Source organism: Salmo salar, chromosome ssa26, assembly GCF_905237065.1.
Source record: "Salmo salar chromosome ssa26, Ssal_v3.1, whole genome shotgun sequence".
In the NCBI taxonomy this organism is placed as follows: domain Eukaryota; kingdom Metazoa; phylum Chordata; class Actinopteri; order Salmoniformes; family Salmonidae; genus Salmo; species Salmo salar.
Window position 1 is genome coordinate 17,642,520 of NC_059467.1, and position 21,982 is coordinate 17,664,501.

The 21,982-nt window shown below is 43.5% G+C and overlaps 1 protein-coding gene across 1 annotated transcript in view; it reads left to right on the top strand.

Moving 5' to 3' along the window:
- Positions 1-932: 932 nt before the first annotated feature.
- LOC106587216 (potassium/sodium hyperpolarization-activated cyclic nucleotide-gated channel 3) overlaps positions 933-21,982 on the top strand; it is a 95,949-nt gene continuing 74,899 nt past the window's right edge. Inside the window, exon 1 of the mRNA XM_014175391.2 lies at positions 933-2,082. Within this exon, the coding sequence (XP_014030866.1) occupies positions 1,400-2,082 (683 nt within the window). The 5' untranslated portion in view covers positions 933-1,399. The remainder of the gene's footprint in view (positions 2,083-21,982) is intronic.

A 21,982-nucleotide genomic window follows, 5' to 3' on the forward strand; every position in this document is an offset into this window, starting at 1 on the left:
GCAAGCAATAAACATTTCAGAACAACTACTAGTCAATAAGACATGGGAGAGATGACTAATTTTGGCATAGAGATGTATTTTTAGACTAATACACTTGAAACAAATAGCCAAACTGAAAACTGCAGACATTACTAGTGCCTCCCCCGCGATCAAACCGACATAAAACATAAAATGAAACGCAGCCTAACGTGATCAGAAATCTCAACTAGCAAGCAAGTCGCAGCAATGAAGAACTGAGTGCGTGCGCGTTCACGCGAAGGGGGGAATTCTGGCAGGGGGGAGATTTTCGGCACAAAATCTGTACTGTTTATATTAAGGTGCAAGTTCTCCACAATACTTTTGAGCTAATATTCTAGAAAAGGAACATGAGCTCAAGCAGTAGAACATTTAAGGTGCCGGTCAGCTCGAGTGAGCTACTGCCCAAGTCAAGTACTGTAGCTAACCCTTCCCCTAACCTTAACCCTTTTAGCTAACCCTTCCCCTTACCCTAACATTAACTCCTAACCTTAACCCTTTTAGCTAACTCTTCCCCTTCCCCTAACATTAACTCCTAACCTTAACCCCTAATGCTAGCTAGCGTTAGACACCTAGCTAACATTAGCCACAACAAATTGGAATTCGTAACATATACCTTTTGCAAATTCGTAACATATTATACGATATCGTAACATATCATAGTAATTTGTAACATATCATACAAAATGGATGATGGACATCCACAAATTAATACATACCATACGAAAGGTAACATATCATACTAAATGGAGTGTCTCGGATTTCTGTCTACTACAGAGAAATACGAAATGCTCTTAGACCACGTTGTCTCCTATGGCAACCCATCAGCTTCATGAATATTCATGCTACCAGAATGCTTGGGATAGATGTCAGCGGGTCCTTGGATGCTGCTGCTGATGTAGCCTATGGTGCGTGATTGCATTGCATTGTTTATTATTGAGAGGCAGCTGACACAAACCTGGAGGAAAAGAGCATCCCTCCTCGCGCTGTTCATGACCTCCTCGTCTCCTCTCTGTCAGTCGGTCATGCTAAAGTGGCTTCTTCCAGCCCCCCCCAGCCCCACTTGGTCCGCACACGGTTGGAGCGTACGTGCCTACCAGGAGTGTTATGGTGAAGCGGACTGTCAAAGCAGCGAGAGAAGGCATATCTAAACTGTCAGGTAATGATCGAGATAGCCTCTTCCTGTATTTGCACCAGAAGAGCCACAGCCGCCCGTGTCATGTGTATCAGTGTAATGCTTTCAGGGTTTGAGATTAGCTCCAGACTGGTCGCTCTCACTCACAGATAGGGAGCTGTGTGGTTCGTGGCAATACTTCTCAACAATAACCATCCTATTCTGGACATCTATTGCATTTGAAATTGTTCGTTCCGTTTCAATGTCATAATGGACAGGTTGCACTCCTCCATGCGTAAAAGGCTCTACAGTTTGCCACAGCATATTGGACAGAAAGCTTCTATTATGGGCGAAGGAGAAGACGGCGACAAGGACACCCGGAGGAAGAGTATTAGGATGAAACCCTTGCCGTCACCAACCTCCAGAGGAAGCTTCAAAGCCATCGGGGAGACCAGAAGTGGGGACACAGTGATCATGGAGACGGACATTGGGAGACCAACGAAGACCAGTTTAAACGGAGATTGTCGGAGATTTCGTGGCAGTCTCTCCTCAATCACCAGTCGGCATGTACACGACTCAGACTCGGCGGAGGAGAGGCACCTCATCACAGAGGGGGACGTCACCCCGAGCGAGGAGAGCCCTGTCGGAGCTATTGGCGGTGGGGCGGACCAAGGTGCGCAAGGCGCCAGCGGTGGTGGTGCTGGTGGTGCCCAACATGCTTCTCTTGACCAGGAATCAGGGTTCATAAAGTTGGATGGCATTGATCAAATTTCGCCGGACGACGAGAGATTGTACCAGGCAGGATTCATACACAGGCAGTTTGGGGCAATGCTGCAACCGGGGGTCAACAAGTTCTCCCTAAGGATGTTTGGGAGCGAAAAGGCAGTGGAACGGGAACAAGAGCGGGTTAAATCCGCCGGATTTTGGATAATTCATCCTTACAGTGATTTCAGGTAACTAACTCCATTGCGCTCTGGCCAGACGTCAGAGCGTCATGCGCTGATGAAGTGTGGGCAGGATGCGTCCATACACACTCACCTAGCCTACAAGGCAAATGAAATGGGTACTTTCTTTTCAACTAATATTATCACTATCTCAATATCAGGCACAATGGCAAATGCATTAGTGATAGGGTATTTAGTGATGGCTTCAGAAAATGCAGTCATCTCGGGTATAAAATGATACATTTGGTTTAGGCCTAATTCTGTGCGTAAATGGGTGTGGAATCATTTGTTTAATGAATTGAAAACGAATCAAAAATAATTTACACGTCGGAGGATTACATAATCCCATGATACTTACTCTTCATTTTAATTGTATTTATTAGACATCAGCTATAATATAGCTATAACTTATTCAACGTTGCAAATACAATGATAAAGTCAAAAAAAAGTAAAAGAAATGTAATATAGGCTAATATATACGTGGTGTCAGAATAATGTGTGCAGCAGCAGGCCAAACATCACACACACAGATGGTTCTCAAAGGTGTCTGTTCAGTTTCTTCTAGGATAAATCACCTTTTAAAACCGAATTAATCGAAGTGCACCAATGTTCCATGTTCTCTCTTTTTCATTAAATCCAAATTATACTCAGGGAATTGATTTATCACTAATCAATGTACAGCAACTCTATTGGCTTGATGTGAGGTGATGTGCTAATGACTGAATAATTAGCCCCCCGCCACCACGCATACACACACACACACACACACACACACACTCTCTACTTGTATTTAAGGTTTCAGGTTTCATGTGTTCAACATTCTTCAAGTTTTCATATAAGAGGTATAAATGGAAGTGCAGCCTCATTCTCTTGTTATTCATTAAGTATTGCCCTTGACTGTGACATTGGCTATACAGTACAGTGCATGCATCTGATGCATGGCTTTAAAGGTAAAGCACAGGATTGCTCAGCATTATGGACATTGTCCATTATTGATGCTATCCCTCAAGGGCCTACTGGCCATATGTCCAAAAACATACAGTGAATTCTGAAGTATATCCAGAGAATGAGTGAAACATTATGATGAAACATAGCTACAGAAAGTATGATATACAGCACAAACCAATATGAACGTAGCCTGCATTTATAAAGCATTTTCACACATTTTCAAAATAAGCAGTGATCTTTATAATCCCAATAATGTAATTAAGTTAATAACAACCTCTTACACAGGTTTCATTTATTCAGTGGATTGTAATCATTCAGCTCATGCATATAATATGGGATGGATTAGGAGTGAATATTGTATTAAGGAATAATGTTTTTACGCCAAAAGTTGATTACAGTATCGCAGCACCCAGATACAAAGTTTGATATTGCAATTGTAATATTTGTTATGCATCATTTAAATAGTAAATATATATTGTACAATATCATACTATATTAAACTATACTACAATTGAACACAATTTTATCTGATCCCATGAAACAAATTATAGTAATATACATGAATGCTTATTGTTCTTTCATGTAGGAGTTCAACCAAATTATCTCAAATACATAAACATTTTTGAGAGGTGATCAACTGAGTCATCATGCTTTCCAGTATTCTGATACATTCAAAAATATTTCAGGTCATTGATACATTTAGTCTCTGGCTGCCATACGGGGGATCTGTATCAGTGTTTCAAGGACAGGGAAATGGCACATGAAAACCTTTTACACTGTTGGCCTCTGGCCTCATGCTTACCTTATTTTTGTTGAGGTGAAACCGAATTGTCAACTGGACATACACAATCTCTAATCATATATTTAAAATAAAAGCCTCCAACTATTGACATTACATGTTGGCTAATGCCTTTATTGTTACCAGATGAAATGCTAACGCTAAGTGCAAAAATGTATCATAGTGTTCTGAAAGACAAAAGCAGAAGCCTAATTGCTCGACAGATCTTTCCCTGTCCTTGACATTGGATCTGATCCAGACAGTTTGTCTTTGGTTCATCTACTGTACACTGATATAATGATATACAGTAATGTCACATCCAACCCCATCACCTGTCACACAAGCAGAAGGTGTGTCATAACAGTAGTGCTTCAAGAACAAGACCAGGTTTGTCTCGCTTGTGAGAGACAAGTGTCCGTGACGAGTGTGTACAGGCAGTCTAGGCTGGTGGCCAGAGGGGGAGAGAGGGAGCAGGCAGGCAGCAGTGTCAGGCAGGCAGACGTAGCCCAGGGCTGTGGATAGAGAGTGAAGGGCTCAGGGAAAGGAAGACACTCCATGGAAAACAGACTGATTTATCTGCTTGTTTCCCCATTGGTCTTGTGAATCTACACAGACATTCTGCTGCCTTTACATCACAGGATGGTGCACAATTCTCAGATGCCTGGATTACTCAGCTCAGGCTGCCAAGAAAAGAAATGGGATGCCATTTGCTTTGCCTTTGCAAGAAGTGTATGTGTGTGTGGGTGTGTGTGTGTATATGCACTGTGCAAGTGACAGTATATAGTAGTAGGCATGCATATCTGAGTAAGTTACCCAGACTATTTTCATTGCCCCCCCCCCTTTTACACTGCTGCTACCCTCTGTTATTATCTATGCATAGTCACTTTAATAACTCTACCTACAGTACATGTACATATTACCTCAATTATCTCAACTAACCGGTGCCCCTGCACATTGACTCTGTACCGGTACCCCCTGTATATAGCCTTGCTATTGTGATTAACTGCTGCTCTTAATTATTTGTTACTTTTATTTCTTATTCTTGTTTTTTTTTAAGGTATTTTTTATTTTTGTAATTTTTTTAAACTGCATTGTTGGTTAGGGCTAAGAAGTAAGCATTTCACTGTAAGGTCTAAACCTGTTGTATTTGGCGCATGTGACAAATACAATTTGATTTGATTTGAAGTTGGGAGTAGAATCATTTCATTTATTGTACCATCATACTTGTTTGTTTCATCCAGGGATATATTCCAACAGTGTTGACTAACCTTCATAGTACACAGTATTCAGTAAAAGGAACACTGGATTCCTTTTGTCTTATTGTCAGTATTCTGATTATGTTTATGCATTTCATACCAAGGTTATAGGATGATTTCTTTCTCAGTGTGGAGTATTGGTATTCAGCGAGGGCTAGATCACAGATGCTGCAATCAATTATCTGACTGTTACCCCTCTCTCCCACCACAAGGGCCATCGTCTCCTTTTCCAATGTCACCCCTCCCACCTGTATCACTACAGTTAGCACCTCTTACACCAAAGTCACTCCTCTGTCTCCCACACCTGCAATTGCCTCCCATTCTTGCTATAATTACCTACACCCCCAACTCCCCTCTTTCCCCTACTAAAGAAGTGAGACGAGAGTTACTCTATAGACAGGAGTCTGCCAGTTCTCCCTCTGTAGTTACAGTCTCTGACTCCCCCTGCCATCCAACACATCCTAATGTCCAGTGGCCATGCCTGCCAAGTGGCATGAGAATCAGGTCAATCACTTGCCCTGCTCAGTGTGTGTGGGAGGGTATTACTGTATATCGGCATAATTATATTTGAAACATTTCGGCTAGCTGACAGCAGTTTACACGCTATAAAATCAGTTGACTGTGATTATATGGGACGTTCCTCTCACTTGTGCAGTTAAAAATCTCTTTCAGTCCTGACTCATTGTTAAATGGTCTGCAATCGTTATAATTTTGTCATCCAGTTCATGCCTTTACCCTTAACATAGGTCATGATGAACATTCTGTGCTTCAGCATGCTTAAGTGTCCCCATTGAAGTACAATACTTTGCTAATGAGTAGTCTTGAAAACCCGACCCTAGGCAACAGTGACTAGGGTCTGATTTCAATGATGGAAACCTTTGGCATAGAGGAACTGTCTCTATGCCACTACAAAATACAAAATAGTTGCTAGCAAGATGGAGATCACAGAGGCTATTTCTAATGAGTGCATTTCCCAAGTGGCTAGTTTGCACTGGTTTTGGTTAAGGTAGTTGATGCAAAGGTTTTGACGTTCTGGCATGTCTGCCTCGTGATTTGTTGGGAGTGTCCGCAGTCTTACCTTATCGACGTAGGCAGTGACGTGCCAAAAGAGTCCATCATTGAAACCAGACCCTAGTCACTGTGTTGCCTAGGGTTGGGTTTTTGATACTAGCTAATGAGTGCAGCTGTCTAAATGTATATGAGATGAGCAAACAAACTTGTTTTTTGCAGTGTGTCATCCCACTAAGCATCCTTAGCTGTAGCCTGTAACCTTGCTCCCTCCACTAACGGGTTGTATTGTCACAGATACACTTGTGTGAGAGATTGAATTAATTGTTGTTTGCACAGTACAGTAGGTTGTGTAAGATGTTTCCTGTTTCTTCTAGTTGTAATTATGAAGGAATGGGAACAGGTTGAATGCTTGAGGAGAAGCCAGATAAGGTTATGTCAGACCATGGGGGGGAGCTGAGTAAGAAAGGGCCCACCCCTCAGTCCATGCAGTCAACAGTAGATGTGTCTCAGTTGAGATTTTGTTTGAATTCACATTCAAATCTTTATATTATCCAGCGAGGCTTTTGGTCAGATGAGACTAAAGGTAGGCTTTTTATTTGTAGAGCCTTTCAAACCTATTTGGTAATGTGATGTTAAATGTGCAATGTGCAGAAATCTTTCTGCTATTTCCTGGTTGCTAAAATTCGAATAGTTAGCCTGATTTCAGTTTATGTGACAAAACAAGCGGCCATTGTGTATAGAATCCTTGTACCGTCTAAACAGCTGTGAAATATATTTTCCATAACCAAAAATATTGTATTTTCAGCTGTTTGAAGCGGGTATACAAAACCGAAAGTAAAACATGTAAAAACAAAACTTCAGAACTGGAAGCATAGAAAATAGCGCACATAGAACAGATCTACTGTTTCTTAGACTTGCTTTCAATGAGAATTACATATCTATAACTCACATTTCTATGTGAAATTGGTCAGGTCGCCCAAAAAGTTGCATATTGAAGCTTTAAAGGAGGGGGATTATGATAATGAGTAAGTGTTTGTTTCTGTGTTGTTTCCATGGAATTAACACAAAATACTAGTGCCCCTGATAGGCATATTGACTACAATCAGAGACAGAAATAACACATGGCTGAAATTAAAGTATAGAAGGAGATGAAGGAGGATCTTGTAGTGGGCATGGTTGGAGAAGTCAAAACTCTGTGATTGAGTTTCAATTTCCCTGGCTGCACCAAAGCCTTTGCTATTTAATATTGTCATAATAAGCTCAAATTAAAGTGTCACTGGGAGTCACACACAGTCATGACTACCGAAATTCAGCAATATTTTCTCTTGTCAACTATTGTATAACGTTGAGAGAGAGGGGAGGAGCACAGCACATCTTCTGAGGGGAAAAGACGGCTTAAAAATGGCATCGTAATCCAATCTAAAGGCTCATTTCCAGAGCCAAAGCTGTACAGCCTCATTTCTGCTCATTGCTGAACATGCATCTTCTTCCGTCCTGTGGGGAAGTGATGTAGCCAGCCAGCCAGCCAACCAGCCTGCAGCATAGGTGATTGATTAGTGATTTTGTATAGGGTGAATCCGTGAGAGATTTGGCAAGGTAAATGACGGATGATGTGGCAGCAAAACGTTGTTCTCCAATCTTCAAGTACCTTTTAATAACCTTGTAATTCAGCAGCACCCTTAACGATGCATCATCAGTAGTAGCATACTGTTTAATACTGCTGTATCCCCATGGAGTTGGAAAAAGACAAGACGTTTAACATGAAAGCTTATTTTGGTTTTAAAGACTCTATTAAGCATAAAACAGTGCTGCCAACCCAATCAGAAGAGGAGGTTAACCTGGCCTGCTGTGTCTGTCAATCAGTCGATTCCCTCCCTCCGCCTCACCCTCTGCCAGGAGATTCCCTGTTCAAACCTTCAAACCCCACTTCTCACCAGGCTTTTTATTCATCCTGCATAACCATCGCCATCTCCCCAAAGATATTTCACTCGGCAGTAAGGCCTCTAGAAAGGCCTCTTGAAAGACATCTTCTAGTTCCTCCTCCTCCTGTTACCTTTCCAGAGGAATACATTAAAGAGAAGTAGAGCAGATTTAGAAGACAGAATGCACATTACTGTAGGTTGGATGCATTTCAAGGGCCAAGAAACACCTTTATGTCCAAATGTGCATGAGCAGAAATACTTCCTTCTGAATGCATATTGTAACACCCATTAGTTCAGCTTCCTTTAACTCCCCATGACAGGGTTATTATCCTGTTTCTAAAATACATCTCTGTTTGGAAATGTATTGTAGCGATCAGCCTGTAAAACTGGGATAAGAGTTGTGCTTGTCCTTATGAAACTAAAGGGGAATGCTTGCTACTGAATCAAAACCGTTGCTCTGGAAATACAAATGTTTCAGCAGCTCAAAAGTAAATATATGAAATGTCTCTTGTATTCCAGCCTGGACAAGTCTTCTGTGTGTATAAAGGCTTCAGTTTGTATCCCCTTTTGGTTCATCAAAACAATAATAGTGTCCCAATTCAAAATGAGGTCTTATAACATTTCTATTTCAGTACATAAAGGAAGATTGCACATTGAATGAAAGCAGAACTGTGTTTGTATGGCGGCTGTCATATTGATCTTGTGACAGTGCTTTGTAAATGTGTCTGTTGGAAGCACAACAAACAGCTTGTCATACAGAAATACATCTTTGCCAGTTCAATCATTGATTGTTTCATAGGTAGAGAAAACTATAGGCTATATCATGTACAGCAGACTGTTTCTAGTGCACTATAGTGACAGGATACTAAAACCTCTTGGAAAAATGGCATTTTGAATGACAAATGACACAGGTGTAATACACGGCTGCAATGCTTTAGTACTATTCCTCTGCTTGCTGACACGCACGCACACACACACACACGCACGCACACACACACACGCACGCACACGCACACAGACTTTATCTCTTTCTCTCTCTCACTCTCTCTCTCTTGACTTGCTCGTAGCTCAGGTAGAAAGGAGGGGGTGGGATCAGATGACAGTGTTGTCTATGTTCAGCCAGGTTGATTACAGTTGATTTGAGGGTGCGTTTTCATATTGATTTGTTTGGGTCTTGCGGGACCTCTAGCTTGTCATTGGGTGATTTATAGAAAATGAGCCGGGGGGAAATAATGCAGGCTTTCCGCCCTGCATGGTAGCCTCATGCAGCCGTAGGCTCGGACTGACTGCTCAAACCCTATTGGTGGGTGTTGGGAGTGAGTGTCGCTCCCGGGCTCCGGCCCCCAGACAGCCCTCATGGAGCATGTCTCCCCTCTCCTCTGCACGGCACACCACAGTACAGTGCTAATAACCTATGGCGTAGGGGATGCGATAGTGGGGAAACGGTTGCGGCGGGAGGAGTCATTACACCCTTTTTTAATTTAGTGAAGGTAAAGCACAGGATTAGCGAGAGCTCTGGGTCTGGCCGAGCCTGAGAGTGGGGTAATCAAAAGAGGCTGCTGCCGTGTCCATCCACCAATATTAGGAGCACACATCACATCCCAGGAGATTATTACAACACAATTTATTTAATGGAGGGAGGATGGGACGGAGAGGCTGAGGGTGGGCCGTGCCGTGGGGGAGGGCTGCCAGTCAACGTGGCACGGCGGCGGAGTGATTGAAATGTACCGTGTGACCTCCGTGCACTTGTGGGAGCGTGACACGCAAAGCAAACACGCCTCATTTGAGAATATATGTATGTTTATGTATGTCCATGTCATTTAATTAGAAAGTAACCATGGTCTTCTGGTAATCTGCTGGGGTGAGATTATATTGATTGATATATATTTTCTAAATGGGAAAAGGCTGGCTCTGCCTTTCCCCGGTAACAATAGATGTCATCCTTCATTCTCCTAGTATTTTTTTATGTATTTTTGTCACCTGGCAAATGCTGTGTTGGTTCGTTGTGTGTCCTTCCCGTTGCTCTGTCCTCTGCAACATAAATTTATAATCTCACCAGGTGGATTCACAACCCCAGACAGCCCAGATCCATTCACGAGTTTTTCTTCTTTTAACACTTTTCACTATCAAATGTGTTTTTCTTGCCGCTAGATGTCTGTGATTATTGTTCTGCGGACCAGTGGTAAATATGTCAGTTTCAGTTATCTCAGCGTCTCAGGGGGTGTGTTGTGTGATGTGAAAAAGTTATTTTTCTCTCTATTCATCACCCTACAGTGAAGGAGAAAGTCTCAAGCCCTGTGTGTGTGTGTGTGTGTGTGTGTGTGTGTGTGTGTGTGTGTGTGTGTGTGTGTGTGTGTGTGTGTGTGTGTGTGTGTGTGTGTGTGTGTGTGTGTGTAACATCTAGGTGACCTAGAGCTCTGCAGACCTGCCTGCTGTAGCCTGCTAGACATATCTATCTATGTTTCTTTATCTGGGGACATGATGGCAGCCATGTGAAATTAACAGAAAACTTTCTTGAAGAAATAAAAGCTTGATTTGCAATCATCATGGCCAGCTGAAGCAGTAGTTACCATTGCTGCAGGTTCCAGTAACACATTACTGAACACATTACTGTGTGTATCAGTGACGTGCGGTGAGGTCGGTGGCTGGTGAGGCACTAGCTATTATCAAAGCCAGATTTACTCACAAATATACCTTGCTGAAGCCCAAGTTCACCATACAATAGATAGCTCCAACAACCAGAGTGACATAGGCTATTAACCAAAACTGACAAAAATATTCCCCAAAGTAGGCATAAATACCAAAGTAGCCAAGTTACACAAGCGATAGCCTCCGATGGCCGCGTATTTTATATCATCCGACACTGCTCAACTCAGCCCCACCATTTCATAGACCAACGTAGCCAATCACAATTACAAACGATAGGTGGCATTAAAATACCAGTATATGGACACAATTCCACCAATGCACCGCACATGCAAACATGCACACACACACACATAATAATAATATTATTAAGAGAAATATTATTACGCACACATATAATGAACAATATTGCTAACGGTCCAATGCAGCCGTTTTTATCTCAATATCATATCTGGGTAACAATTAAGTACCTTTCTGTGATTGTTTTTCAATGAAAATGGTCAAAAAGAAACAAAAATATATAGTTTTTAAATAATAATAGCTTCTTAGCAAAAAGCTATTTCTCAAGAAAGAATTTTGCTAGTACTGCCTGGGGGTGGTCTGAGAGAGGGGCCTAATTGGATGAGCCTAATAGGAGGGATGTGTAACCTGAACTAGCTGGCAGAGAGAAGGGCAAACTCGCTTTGCCTGGGCCTTCCCGAGTGGCGCAGCGATCTAAGGCACTGCATCCCAGTGCTAGAGGCGTCACTACAAATCCGGGTTTGATCCCGGGACGTGTCGCAGCCGTCCGCGACAGGGAGACCCATGAGGAGGTGCACAATTGGCCCAGTGTCTTCCGTGTTAGGGCAGGGTTTGGCCGGCTGGGATGTCCTTGTCCCATCGCACTCTATTGACTCCTTGTGGCAGCCCGGCTCATGCACGCTGACTTCGGTCGCCAGCTGTACGGTGTTTCCTCCTTGTGTGCGGCTGGCTTCCGGGTTAGGCAAGCAATGTGTCAAGAAGCAGTGCGGCTTGACGGGGTCATGTTTCGGAGGACGCATTGCTCTCGACCATTGCCTCTCCCGAGTCCGTACGGGAGTTGTAGCCATGTGAAAAGAATGTAACTACCAATTGGATATCACGAAAAAGGGGTAAAAAAGTATACCTTTTTTTTTAGGCAGCCAAAAAAAGAAAAAGCCAAACAAGCTGAGATTTCAGGCGGTCTTTTCAAACAGCTCTTACACTAAAAGGGCATTATCATAATTTTCACAATTTCACAGTATTATTCCAACCTCCTAATGTGGAAATAAACTGTATATAAAACACTGAAAAATCGAGTTTTTGACTGCACTGCCCCTTTAAAGGTACTAACGAAATGTTCATATCAACAATTGAAATTACTGAAAAATGTCTAGTCAAAACGAAATTATAGCTTGATAAATCAATTGTCGACATGAAAAACAAAGCAATGGGCACACTCTAAACAGGCTGACCAGCAAATGCCAACAATGACAGATATGAAGCAATGGATAAATCAACATAATGCATTGGAATAAAGGGCATAAATCAAAGGCATTACTTACATTATCAAGGTGAACAAAGCAAACTCGACCAAACAATGCGGCCAAATCTCCAAATAAAACGGCAGGCTGTGTCGTAACTGCAGTTACAGAATTAAGCCATGGATTTACGTTTTAATTATGTCTTGTGGTGCCGTATCTTAGCTGTCAGTCAAACTCCGCAAAAGTGAATCTAAAACTTAAGGTTAGGCATTAACTCAGAATGGTTATGGTTAAGGTTAGGGATAGGTTTAAACTTAAAGGGATACTTCGGGATTTTGGCAATGAGTCAGATGAACTCGTCAGATGAACTCGTGGATACCATTTTTATGTCTCTGTGTCCAGTATGAAGGAAGTTTGAGGTAGTTTTGCGAGCCAAAGCTAAGTAGCCTAAGTGCAATGACTGGAAGTTTACTGGTATCTGCTAGCATGCCAAAATCCCAAAGTATCTCTTTAAGTTTAGGCATTCATTCTGAGTGGTTAAGGTTTGGGAAAGGCTTAAAACTAAAAAACTAAAAACGAGTGCCAGGCACTGAGATTGTACACATGACCCTCAGAGCCGGAATCTGCGGCTTAAACGCCCAACCACCATCCCCATCCAAAACGCCCTAGCAGGATGAAACGTAATCTGGTACATACAGAATCGTCACGTCCTGGAGTATCCCGTAACAATGAGCTGGTACAATGATGAAAATGAGCTTCAGAAGAAAGTATTTTATAAGATAGCTGAGGCCATGGCCAGGATTCAGGCGGTTAACTGTGGTGCTCAATGGACAGCACCTCTGTCTAGCTATCTATAATTCTTACCGTTTGTGGACAGGCAAGTAGACGGTTTATGGGCACAGTTAGTTTCACACACACTGGTTACGTATTACAAGTTGGAAAAGGCTAATAAACAATTATTCTCATGTTCATTCAACAGTAGCCTAACCCGCAAATTGTAAACGAAAATGCATTTAGGTCTACCTTTAATTGTAAATTAAGTTTATTCATCTGTCCTTACATCACTGAATGCTTAAATCAAATCATTCTGTATTCTTCTGTTTGATGTAGGCCTACCAAAAAACACAGTGGAAGTCTTCAAGTGTCTGGGTTCATCATTACCCCGAAATGCTCCCCTAAGCATGTTGCTTTAATAAGGTCCTTCTTTTCCTTTAGGCTACCTTCCCACTGGGCACAGACGTCAATTCAACGTCTATTCACATTGATTCAACGTAATTTCATTGTAATGACGTGGAAACAATACTGATTCAACCAATGAGTGCCCAGTGGGTTAGCATTGTGCATGGTCACATGTTGTTTTTGCTGCTCATTTAACGCCAGATCGATCCGTGTGTTCCCCAAAGTTTTTATGGTGGTGTTGGATGTGCAATGACGATTTTTCGTGTTTGATGAGGGCATCAGGTTGTTGATGTCACAGTAGCAGCCTTTTGTTGTCCCCGGTTTGTGTTTGTGTTTGTATTTTATTAGGGATCCCCATTACCTGCTGCCAAGGCAGCAGCTGCTCTTTCTGGGGTCCAAACACATCAAGAGACTTACATTACACATAAAACAAAAGATAAAACAGTACATCATATAACATTGCAACCACTACATATCCACAATGCAAAATGCACGATACAACAACACCCCCATATACATGTGTGTCAAGCGTGTGTGCTGGCGCCTGTATGCGTGTCTGTACCTGCGTGTGTGTGTGTGTGTCTCTTCACAGTCCACGCTGTTCCATAAGGTGTATTTTTTTATCTGTTTTTTAAATCTGATTCTACTGCTTGCATCAGTTACCTGTAGTCATGGCTCTATGTAGTACTGTGTGCCTCCCATAGTCTGTTCTGGACTTGGGGACTGGTCTTGTTGGGTATGCACCTGAATAGATGTCCAGGTGCGACAAAACTAGGGCCTGTAGGGCCTGCCTTGTTGATAGTGTTGATAAGAAGGCAGAGCATGGACAGACTTCTCCCCATCTTAGCTACTGTTGTATCAACATGTTTTTACCATGACAGTTTAAAATCCAGGGTTACGCTAAGCAGTTTTGTCACCTCAACTTGCTCAATTTACACATTATTCATTACAATATTTAGTTGAGGTTTAAGGTTTAGTGAATGATTTGTCCAAAATACAATGCTTTAGTTTTTGAAATATTTAGGACAATCTTATTCCTTGCCATCCATTCTGAAACTAACTGCAGCTCTTTGTTAAGTGTTGCCGTCATTTCAGTCGCTGTAGTAGCTGACGTGTATAGGGTTGAGTCATCCGCATACATAGACACACTGGCTTTACTCAAAGCCAGTGGCATGTCGTTAGTAAAGATTGAAAAAAGTAAGGGGCCTAGACAGATGCCCTGGGGAATTCCTGATTCTACCTGGATTATGTTTGAGAGGCTTCCATTAAAGAACATCATCTGTGTTCTGTTAGACAGGTAACTCTTTATCCACAATATAGCAGGGGGTGTAAAGCCATAACACATAATATTTTTTTTCCAGCAGCGGACTATGATTGATAATGTCAAAAGCCACACTGAAGTCTAACAAAACAGCCCCACAATCTTTTTATCATCAATTTCTCTCAGCCAATCATCATATCAGGTTTGAAGGTAAGACCCAGGTGCAGACAGTGTCGAAGTAACAAAAGTGTATTAAATTGAACACGGGAAGGCAAGGGTACAGGATGGCAGGCAGGCTCAGGGTCAGGTCAGGCAGGAAGGTCAAAACCGGGAAAACTAGAAAAACAGGAACTATAGACAAGACAGGAGCAAGGGGAAAACTGCTGGTAGGTTTGATGAACAAAACGAACAGACAAACAGAGAACACAGGTATAAATACACAGGGGATAATGGGGAAGATGGGCGACACCTGGAGGGGGGTGGAGACAATCACAAAGACAGGTGAACAGATCAGGGTGTGACACATCAGTCATTTGTATAAGTACTGTGCTTGTTGAATGTCCTTCCCTATACATGTGCTGAAAGTCTGTTGTCAATTTGTTTACTGTAAAATAGCTTACTAAGGGTTGGTAACAGGCTGATTGGTCGACTATTTGAGTTAGCATTCTTAGGTAGCGGAATGACTTTTGAAAATAGGAGTGGCCATAATTTTCCACCCATGTTGTCAGACCCCGGGTGTCTTGTCATTGTTGATAAACAACAATCATTTTTTCACCTCTTCCACACTCACTTTACGGAATTCAAAATTACAATGCTTGTCTTTCATAATTTGATCAGTTATACTTGGATGTGTTGTGTCAGCGTCTGTTGCTCTATATAATTTATCTTTGTTTCATAGTCTAGTTTAGTCACATGATTTCTCAATTTGCAGGATGTTGTCACAAGTATCTTCGTCTTCTGACGATAATGCGAAATCGTCATCAGAAAAGGTAGACCAATACGCAGCAGGTGTGCAGTTGTTCATTTTGAACATTTAATTAAATCAACACGAATACAAAAACAACAAACAAGAAAACGAACGATAAACTGACAGTCTGCAAAGCATAGGCTCAACACAGAACAATCACCCACAAATCACAAACACAAACACACCCTAATATATGGGACTCTCAATCAAAGGCAGATAGACAACACCTGCCTTCAACTGAGAGTCCCAACCCCAATTAACCAAACATAGACATACACTCACTAGACTCCACATAGAACTACCTAGACATAAACCAAAACCCGGAAATACTAAACCAAACACCCTTTTAACAAACACACCACCCCGAACCACATAAAACAAATACCCTCTGCCACGCCCTGACCAAACTACAAAACAATTAACTTTATATACTGGCCAGGACGTGACAGTACCCCCCCCTTAAAGGTGCTACCCCGGAAGCACCTTAACAACAAAAAAATAACCCCAAACAATACCCAAAAGAAAAATTCCCCCTTACTAAAGGGAGGGAAGGGAGGGTGGCTGCCATCAACGACGGCACTGTGCTACACCCCCCCTCCCCAACCCACCTATTTTTTTGGAGGTGGCTCCGGCTCAGGCCGTTCCAGGCTGTCTGGGCAGTCTGGCAGCTCGGGACAGTCTGGGCAGTCTGGCAGCTCGGGACAGTCTGGGCAGTCTGGCAGCTCGGGACAGTCTGGGCAGTCTGGCAGCTCGGGACAGTCTGGCAGCTCGGGACAGTCTGGGCAGTCTGGCAATTCGGGACAGTCTGGCAATTCGGGACAGTCTGGCCACTCGGGCCACTCCGGCAGTTCAGGGCAGTCTGGCCACTCCGGCAGTTCAGGGCAGTCTGGCCACTCCGGCAGTTCAGGGCAGTCTGGCCACTCCGGCAGTTCAGGGCAGTCTGGCCACTCCGGCAGTTCAGCGCAGTCTGGCCACTCCGGCAGTTCAGCGCAGTCTGGCCACTCCGGCAGTTCAGCGCAGTCTGGCCACTCCGGCAGTTCAGCGCAGTCTGGCCACTCCGGCAGTTCAGCGCAGTCTGACCTCTCTGGCGACTGTTGACTGGCGGGCAGCTCTGGCGACTGTTGACTGGCGGGCAGCTCTGACGACTGTTGACTGGCGGGCAGCTCTGACGACTGTTGACTGGCGGGCAGCTCTGACGACTGTTGACTGGCGGGCAGCTCTGACGATGCTGTTGACTGGCGGGCAGCTCTGATGATGACTGTTGACTGGCGGGCAGCTCTGATGATGACTGTTGACTGGCGGGCAGCTCTGATGATGACTGTTGACTGGCGGGCAGCTCTGATGATGACTGTTGACTGGCGGGCAGCTCTGATGATGACTGTTGACTGGCGGGCAGCTCTGATGATGACTGTTGACTGGCGGGCAGCTCTGATGATGACTGTTGACTGGCGGGCAGCTCTGATGATGACTGTTGACTGGCGGGCTGACGCACTATAATCCTGGTGCGTGGTGCTGGTACCGGATATACCAGCTTATGAACACGCACCTCCAGGCTAGTGCGGGGAGCGGGAACAGGACGAGTCGGACTGGGTTGACGCACTTCCGGGTCCGCACAAGAGACAGGAGCTGGAAACCCAGGGCTATGGAGGCGCACAGTCGGTCTAGATCTTACCTCCTGCACAACCCGCCTTGGCTGGATGGAACTAGTAGCCCTGTACGAGCGGGGTGCTCGTACAGGGCAGACTGGGCTGTGCAGGGGCCTGATGGTAGCCATGCGTAGAGCGGGAGTTGGGTAGCCTGGTCCTCGGAGGCGTACCGGCGACCAGATGCGCTGCGCAGGCATCCTCCTACCAGGCTGGATGCCCGCCCTAGCACGGCACCTGCGAGGGGCTGGAATAACTCGCACCGGACTGTGCGTGCGTATGGGTGAGATAGTGCGCTTCTCAGCGAAACATAGCGCTCTCCACCCCATACGCTCCTCCATATAACCACGGGTAGCTGGCTTCCGGCTCTTCTTACGCCTAGCCAAACTACCCGTGTGCCCCCCCCAAAATTTTTTATTGGGGGTGCCTCTCGTGCTTCTCCATCAGCGCGTCCACTCTGGCCTCGTACCACCGCCTCTCTGCCTTGGCTGCCTCAATTTCCCACTGCGGGCGGCGATAATCCCCAGCCTGATGCCAGGGTCCGGCCCCGTCCAGAACTTCCTCCCAAGTCCACTTCTCCCGCCAGTCCAACTCGAACTCCGTCTGCTCCTTCCTCTGCTGCTTGGTCCTTTGGTGGTGGGTGATTCTGTCACAAGTATCTTCGTCTTCTGACGATAATGCGAAATCGTCATCAGAAAAGGTAGACCAATACGCAGCAGGTGTGCAGTTGTTCATTTTGAACATTTAATTAAATCAACACGAATACAAAAACAACAAACAAGAAAACGAACGATAAACTGACAGTCTGCAAAGCATAGGCTCAACACAGAACAATCACCCACAAATCACAAACACAAACACACCCTAATATATGGGACTCTCAATCAAAGGCAGATAGACAACACCTGCCTTCAACTGAGAGTCCCAACCCCAATTAACCAAACATAGACATACACTCACTAGACTCCACATAGAACTACCTAGACATAAACCAAAACCCGGAAATACTAAACCAAACACCCTTTTAACAAACACACCACCCCGAACCACATAAAACAAATACCCTCTGCCACGCCCTGACCAAACTACAAAACAATTAACTTTATATACTGGCCAGGACGTGACAGATGTTCACCAATTGGTTGTGCAGCCAGACTTATTTGCCATTCCTTTTGCCTCATCTCTCTCAACCATAACATTTTTTAAATTCCTCATCAATCCACGGGGACTTAACAGTTTTTACAGTCATTTTCTTAATGGTGCGTGCTTATTAGTAACTGGAATAAGCAATTTCATAAATGTGTCAGGTGCAGCATCTGGTTGCTTCTCATTACACACCACAGACCAACAAATATTCTTTACATCAACAACATAGGAATCACTACAAAACGTATTGTATGACCTCTTATACACTATATTAGGCCCAGCCTTTGGAACTTTGGTTTTCCTAGATATGGCTACTATATTGTGATCACTACATCCGATGGATCTGGATACCGCTTTCAAGGTAAGTTCTGCAGCATTAGTAAAGATGTGATCAATATACAGTATGTCGAGGATTTAATTCCTGTGCTGTTTGTAACTACCCTGGTAGGTTGACTTATAACCTGAACCAGGATGCAGGCACTGGTTACAGTTTGAAGCTTTTTCTTGAGTGGGCAGCTTGATGAAAGCCAGTCATTATTTAAATCACCCAGAAAATATACCTCTCTGTTGATATGACATACATTATCAAGCATTTCCCACATGTTATCCATATATGGACTGTTAGCACTTGGTGGTCTATAGCAGCTTCCCACAAGAATGGGCTTTAGGTGAGGCAGATGAACCTGTAGCCATATTACTTCAACAGTATGTAACATGTAACTCTCTAAGCTTTACAGGAATGTGGTTCTAAATATTAACAGCAACACTTCCACCATTGGCATTTCTGTCTTTTCTGTAGATGTTATAAGCATGTATTGCTACCACTGTATCATCAAAGGTATTATCTAAGTGAGTTTCAGAGAGTCTTTTTGTTCATACCACTCCTGTTTAAACAATCGGATGATTTTCTGTCCCTTCTTCTGATGAAGGTCAGGAAGCCAGCTGTTTTTTTATTTATTTAACCTGTATTTAACTAGGCATGCCAGTTAAGAACAAATTCTTATTTACAATGACGGCCTACCCCGGCCAAACTCTCCCCTAACCCGGACAATGCTGGGCCAATTGTGCGCCACCCTATGGGACTCCCGATCACGGCCGATTGTGATACAACCCGTGATCGAACCCTGGTCTGTAGTGACGCCTCTAGCACTGTGATGCAGTGCATTAGACCGCTGTGTCACTCAGGTTCCTCAAAAGAAGCTTTATAGTGTCAATTTTGTCAGGTTGTTTTTACGCGCTATCTAGTTACCTTACTCAGTTCACGACATGAGTGCCAAATTATGTAGACACGCCCAAATAAGTAGTGCTTTTCCCACACAGCTTGTTTAAGCCTTAAAGGCAAAACGCTAAATATGAAATCCGCTCAATGCAACGAATGGAGCTAGTATAAGCAGCGAGGCCTATACCTACCCTGTCCATTAACAGTGACTGCAGTCAGGAACGGCGGCGTGTCAACGATTTGAATGGATGGGAAGGTAGGCACAGATCGACAAGAGCATTTGATGCAGTTTTATCACATTTGGGGATTTTGAGCATAAGAACCACCAAACTCATTGAGAAAAAAACATTACATAACAAAGAATAGTGGCAGTTTTGTATATAATATATTTTTTCTTTTTATTAGATTATAACAGGACAGGGCCTACCCTGACTGCACGTCACTGGTGTGGATGTCTCTCTCCGGCAGCACCCCATTCTACACGTCCCCACACACACACACTTTCTCTCTCTCTCTCCTGCTAAAGAGGAGCATGCATAAAAGAAAGACAATATTTTCAGTCCTATATTTGTTTTAATCATCTACCATAAGCGAACTATTAATAGTGAGTGTCTGTAGAGAGTGAGTGTCTATACACTGAGAGTACAAAACATTAGGAGCACCTTTTCTTTCCATGACATAGACTTACCAGATGAATCCAGGTGAAAGCTATGATCCCTTATTGATGTCATTTGTTAAACCCACTTCAATCAGTGTCGACGAAGGGGAGGAGACAGGTTAAAGAAAGATTTTTAAGCCTTGAGACAATTGAGAGATTGTATATGTTTGCCATTCAGAGGGTGAATGGGCAAGACAAAAGATATAAGTGCCTTTGAACAGGGTATGGTAGTAGATGCCAGGCGCACCGGTTTGAGTGTGTCAAGAACTACAATGCTGCTGGGATTTTCACACTCAACAGTTTCCTGTGTGAATCAAGAATGGTCCACCACCCAAAGGACATCCAACCAACTTGACACAAATGTGGGAAGCATTGGAGTCAACATAGGCCAGCATCCCTGTGGAAAACCTTCGACACCTTGTAGAGTCCATGCCCCGGGTTGCAACTCAATATTACAAAGGTGTTCCTCATTTGTGGTACACTCAGTGTAGTTAATGAGTGTCTGTAGAGAGTGAGTGTCTGTAGAGAGTGAGTGTCTGTAGAGAGTGAGTGTCTATAGAGAGTGAGTGTCTGTAGAGAGTGAGTGTCTGTAGATAGTGAGTGTCTGTAGAGAGTGAGTTTCTATAGAGAGTGAGTGTCTGTAGAGAGTGAGTGTCTGTAGAGAGTGAGTGTCTATAGAGAGTGAGTGTCTGTAGAGAGTGAGTGTCTGTAGAGAGTGAGTGTCTATAGAGAGTGAGTGTCTATAGAGAGTGAGTGTCTATAGAGAGTGAGTGTCTGTAGAGAGTGAGTGTCTGTAGAGAGTGACTGTCTGTAGAGAGTGACTGTCTGTAGAGAGTGACTGTCTGTAGAGAGTGAGTGTCTGTAGAGAGTGAGTGTCTATAGAGAGTGAGTGTCTGTAGAGACTGAGTGTCTGTAGAGAGTGAGTGTCTGTGGATAGTGAGTGTCTATGGATAGTGAGTGTCTATGGATAGTGCGTGTATATAGATAGTGCGTGTATATAGATAGTGAGTGTATATAGATAGTGAGTGTATATGGATAGTGAGTGTATATGGATAGTGAGTGTATATGGATAGTGAGTGTATATGGATAGTGAGTGTCTATGGATATTGAGTGTATATGGATAGTGAGTGTATATGGATAGTGAGTGTCTATGGATAGTGAGTGTCTATGGATAGTGAGTGTCTATAGATAGTGAGTGTCTATAGATAGTGAGTGTCTATGGATAGTGTCCACTATCAGTGGTTGACCAGATGAATCCAGGTGAAAGCAATGATCCCTTATTGATGTCACTTGTTAAACCCACTTCAATCAGTGTCGATGAAGGGAAGGAGACAGGTTAACAAAGGATTTTTAAGCCTTGAGACACTTGATAGATTATGTATGTGTGCTATTCAGAGGGTGAATGGGCAAGACAAAATATTTAAGTGCCTTTGAACAAGGTATGGTAGTAGATTCCAGGCGCACCGGTTTGAGTGTGTCAAGAACTGCAATGCTGCTGGGATTTTCACACTCAACAGTTTCCTGTGTGAATCAAGAATGATCCACCACCCAAAGGACATCCAGCCAACTTGACACAAATGTGGGAAGCATTGGAGTCAACATAGGCCAGCATCCCTGTGGAAAACCTTCGACACCTTGTAGAGTCCATGCCCCAGGTTGCAACTCAATATTACGAAGGTGTTCCTCATTTGTGGTACACTCAGTGTAGTTAATGAGTGTCTGTAGATAGTGAGTGTCTGTAGAGAGTGTGTTTCTATATATAGTGAGTTTCTGTAGAGAGTGAGTTTCTATATA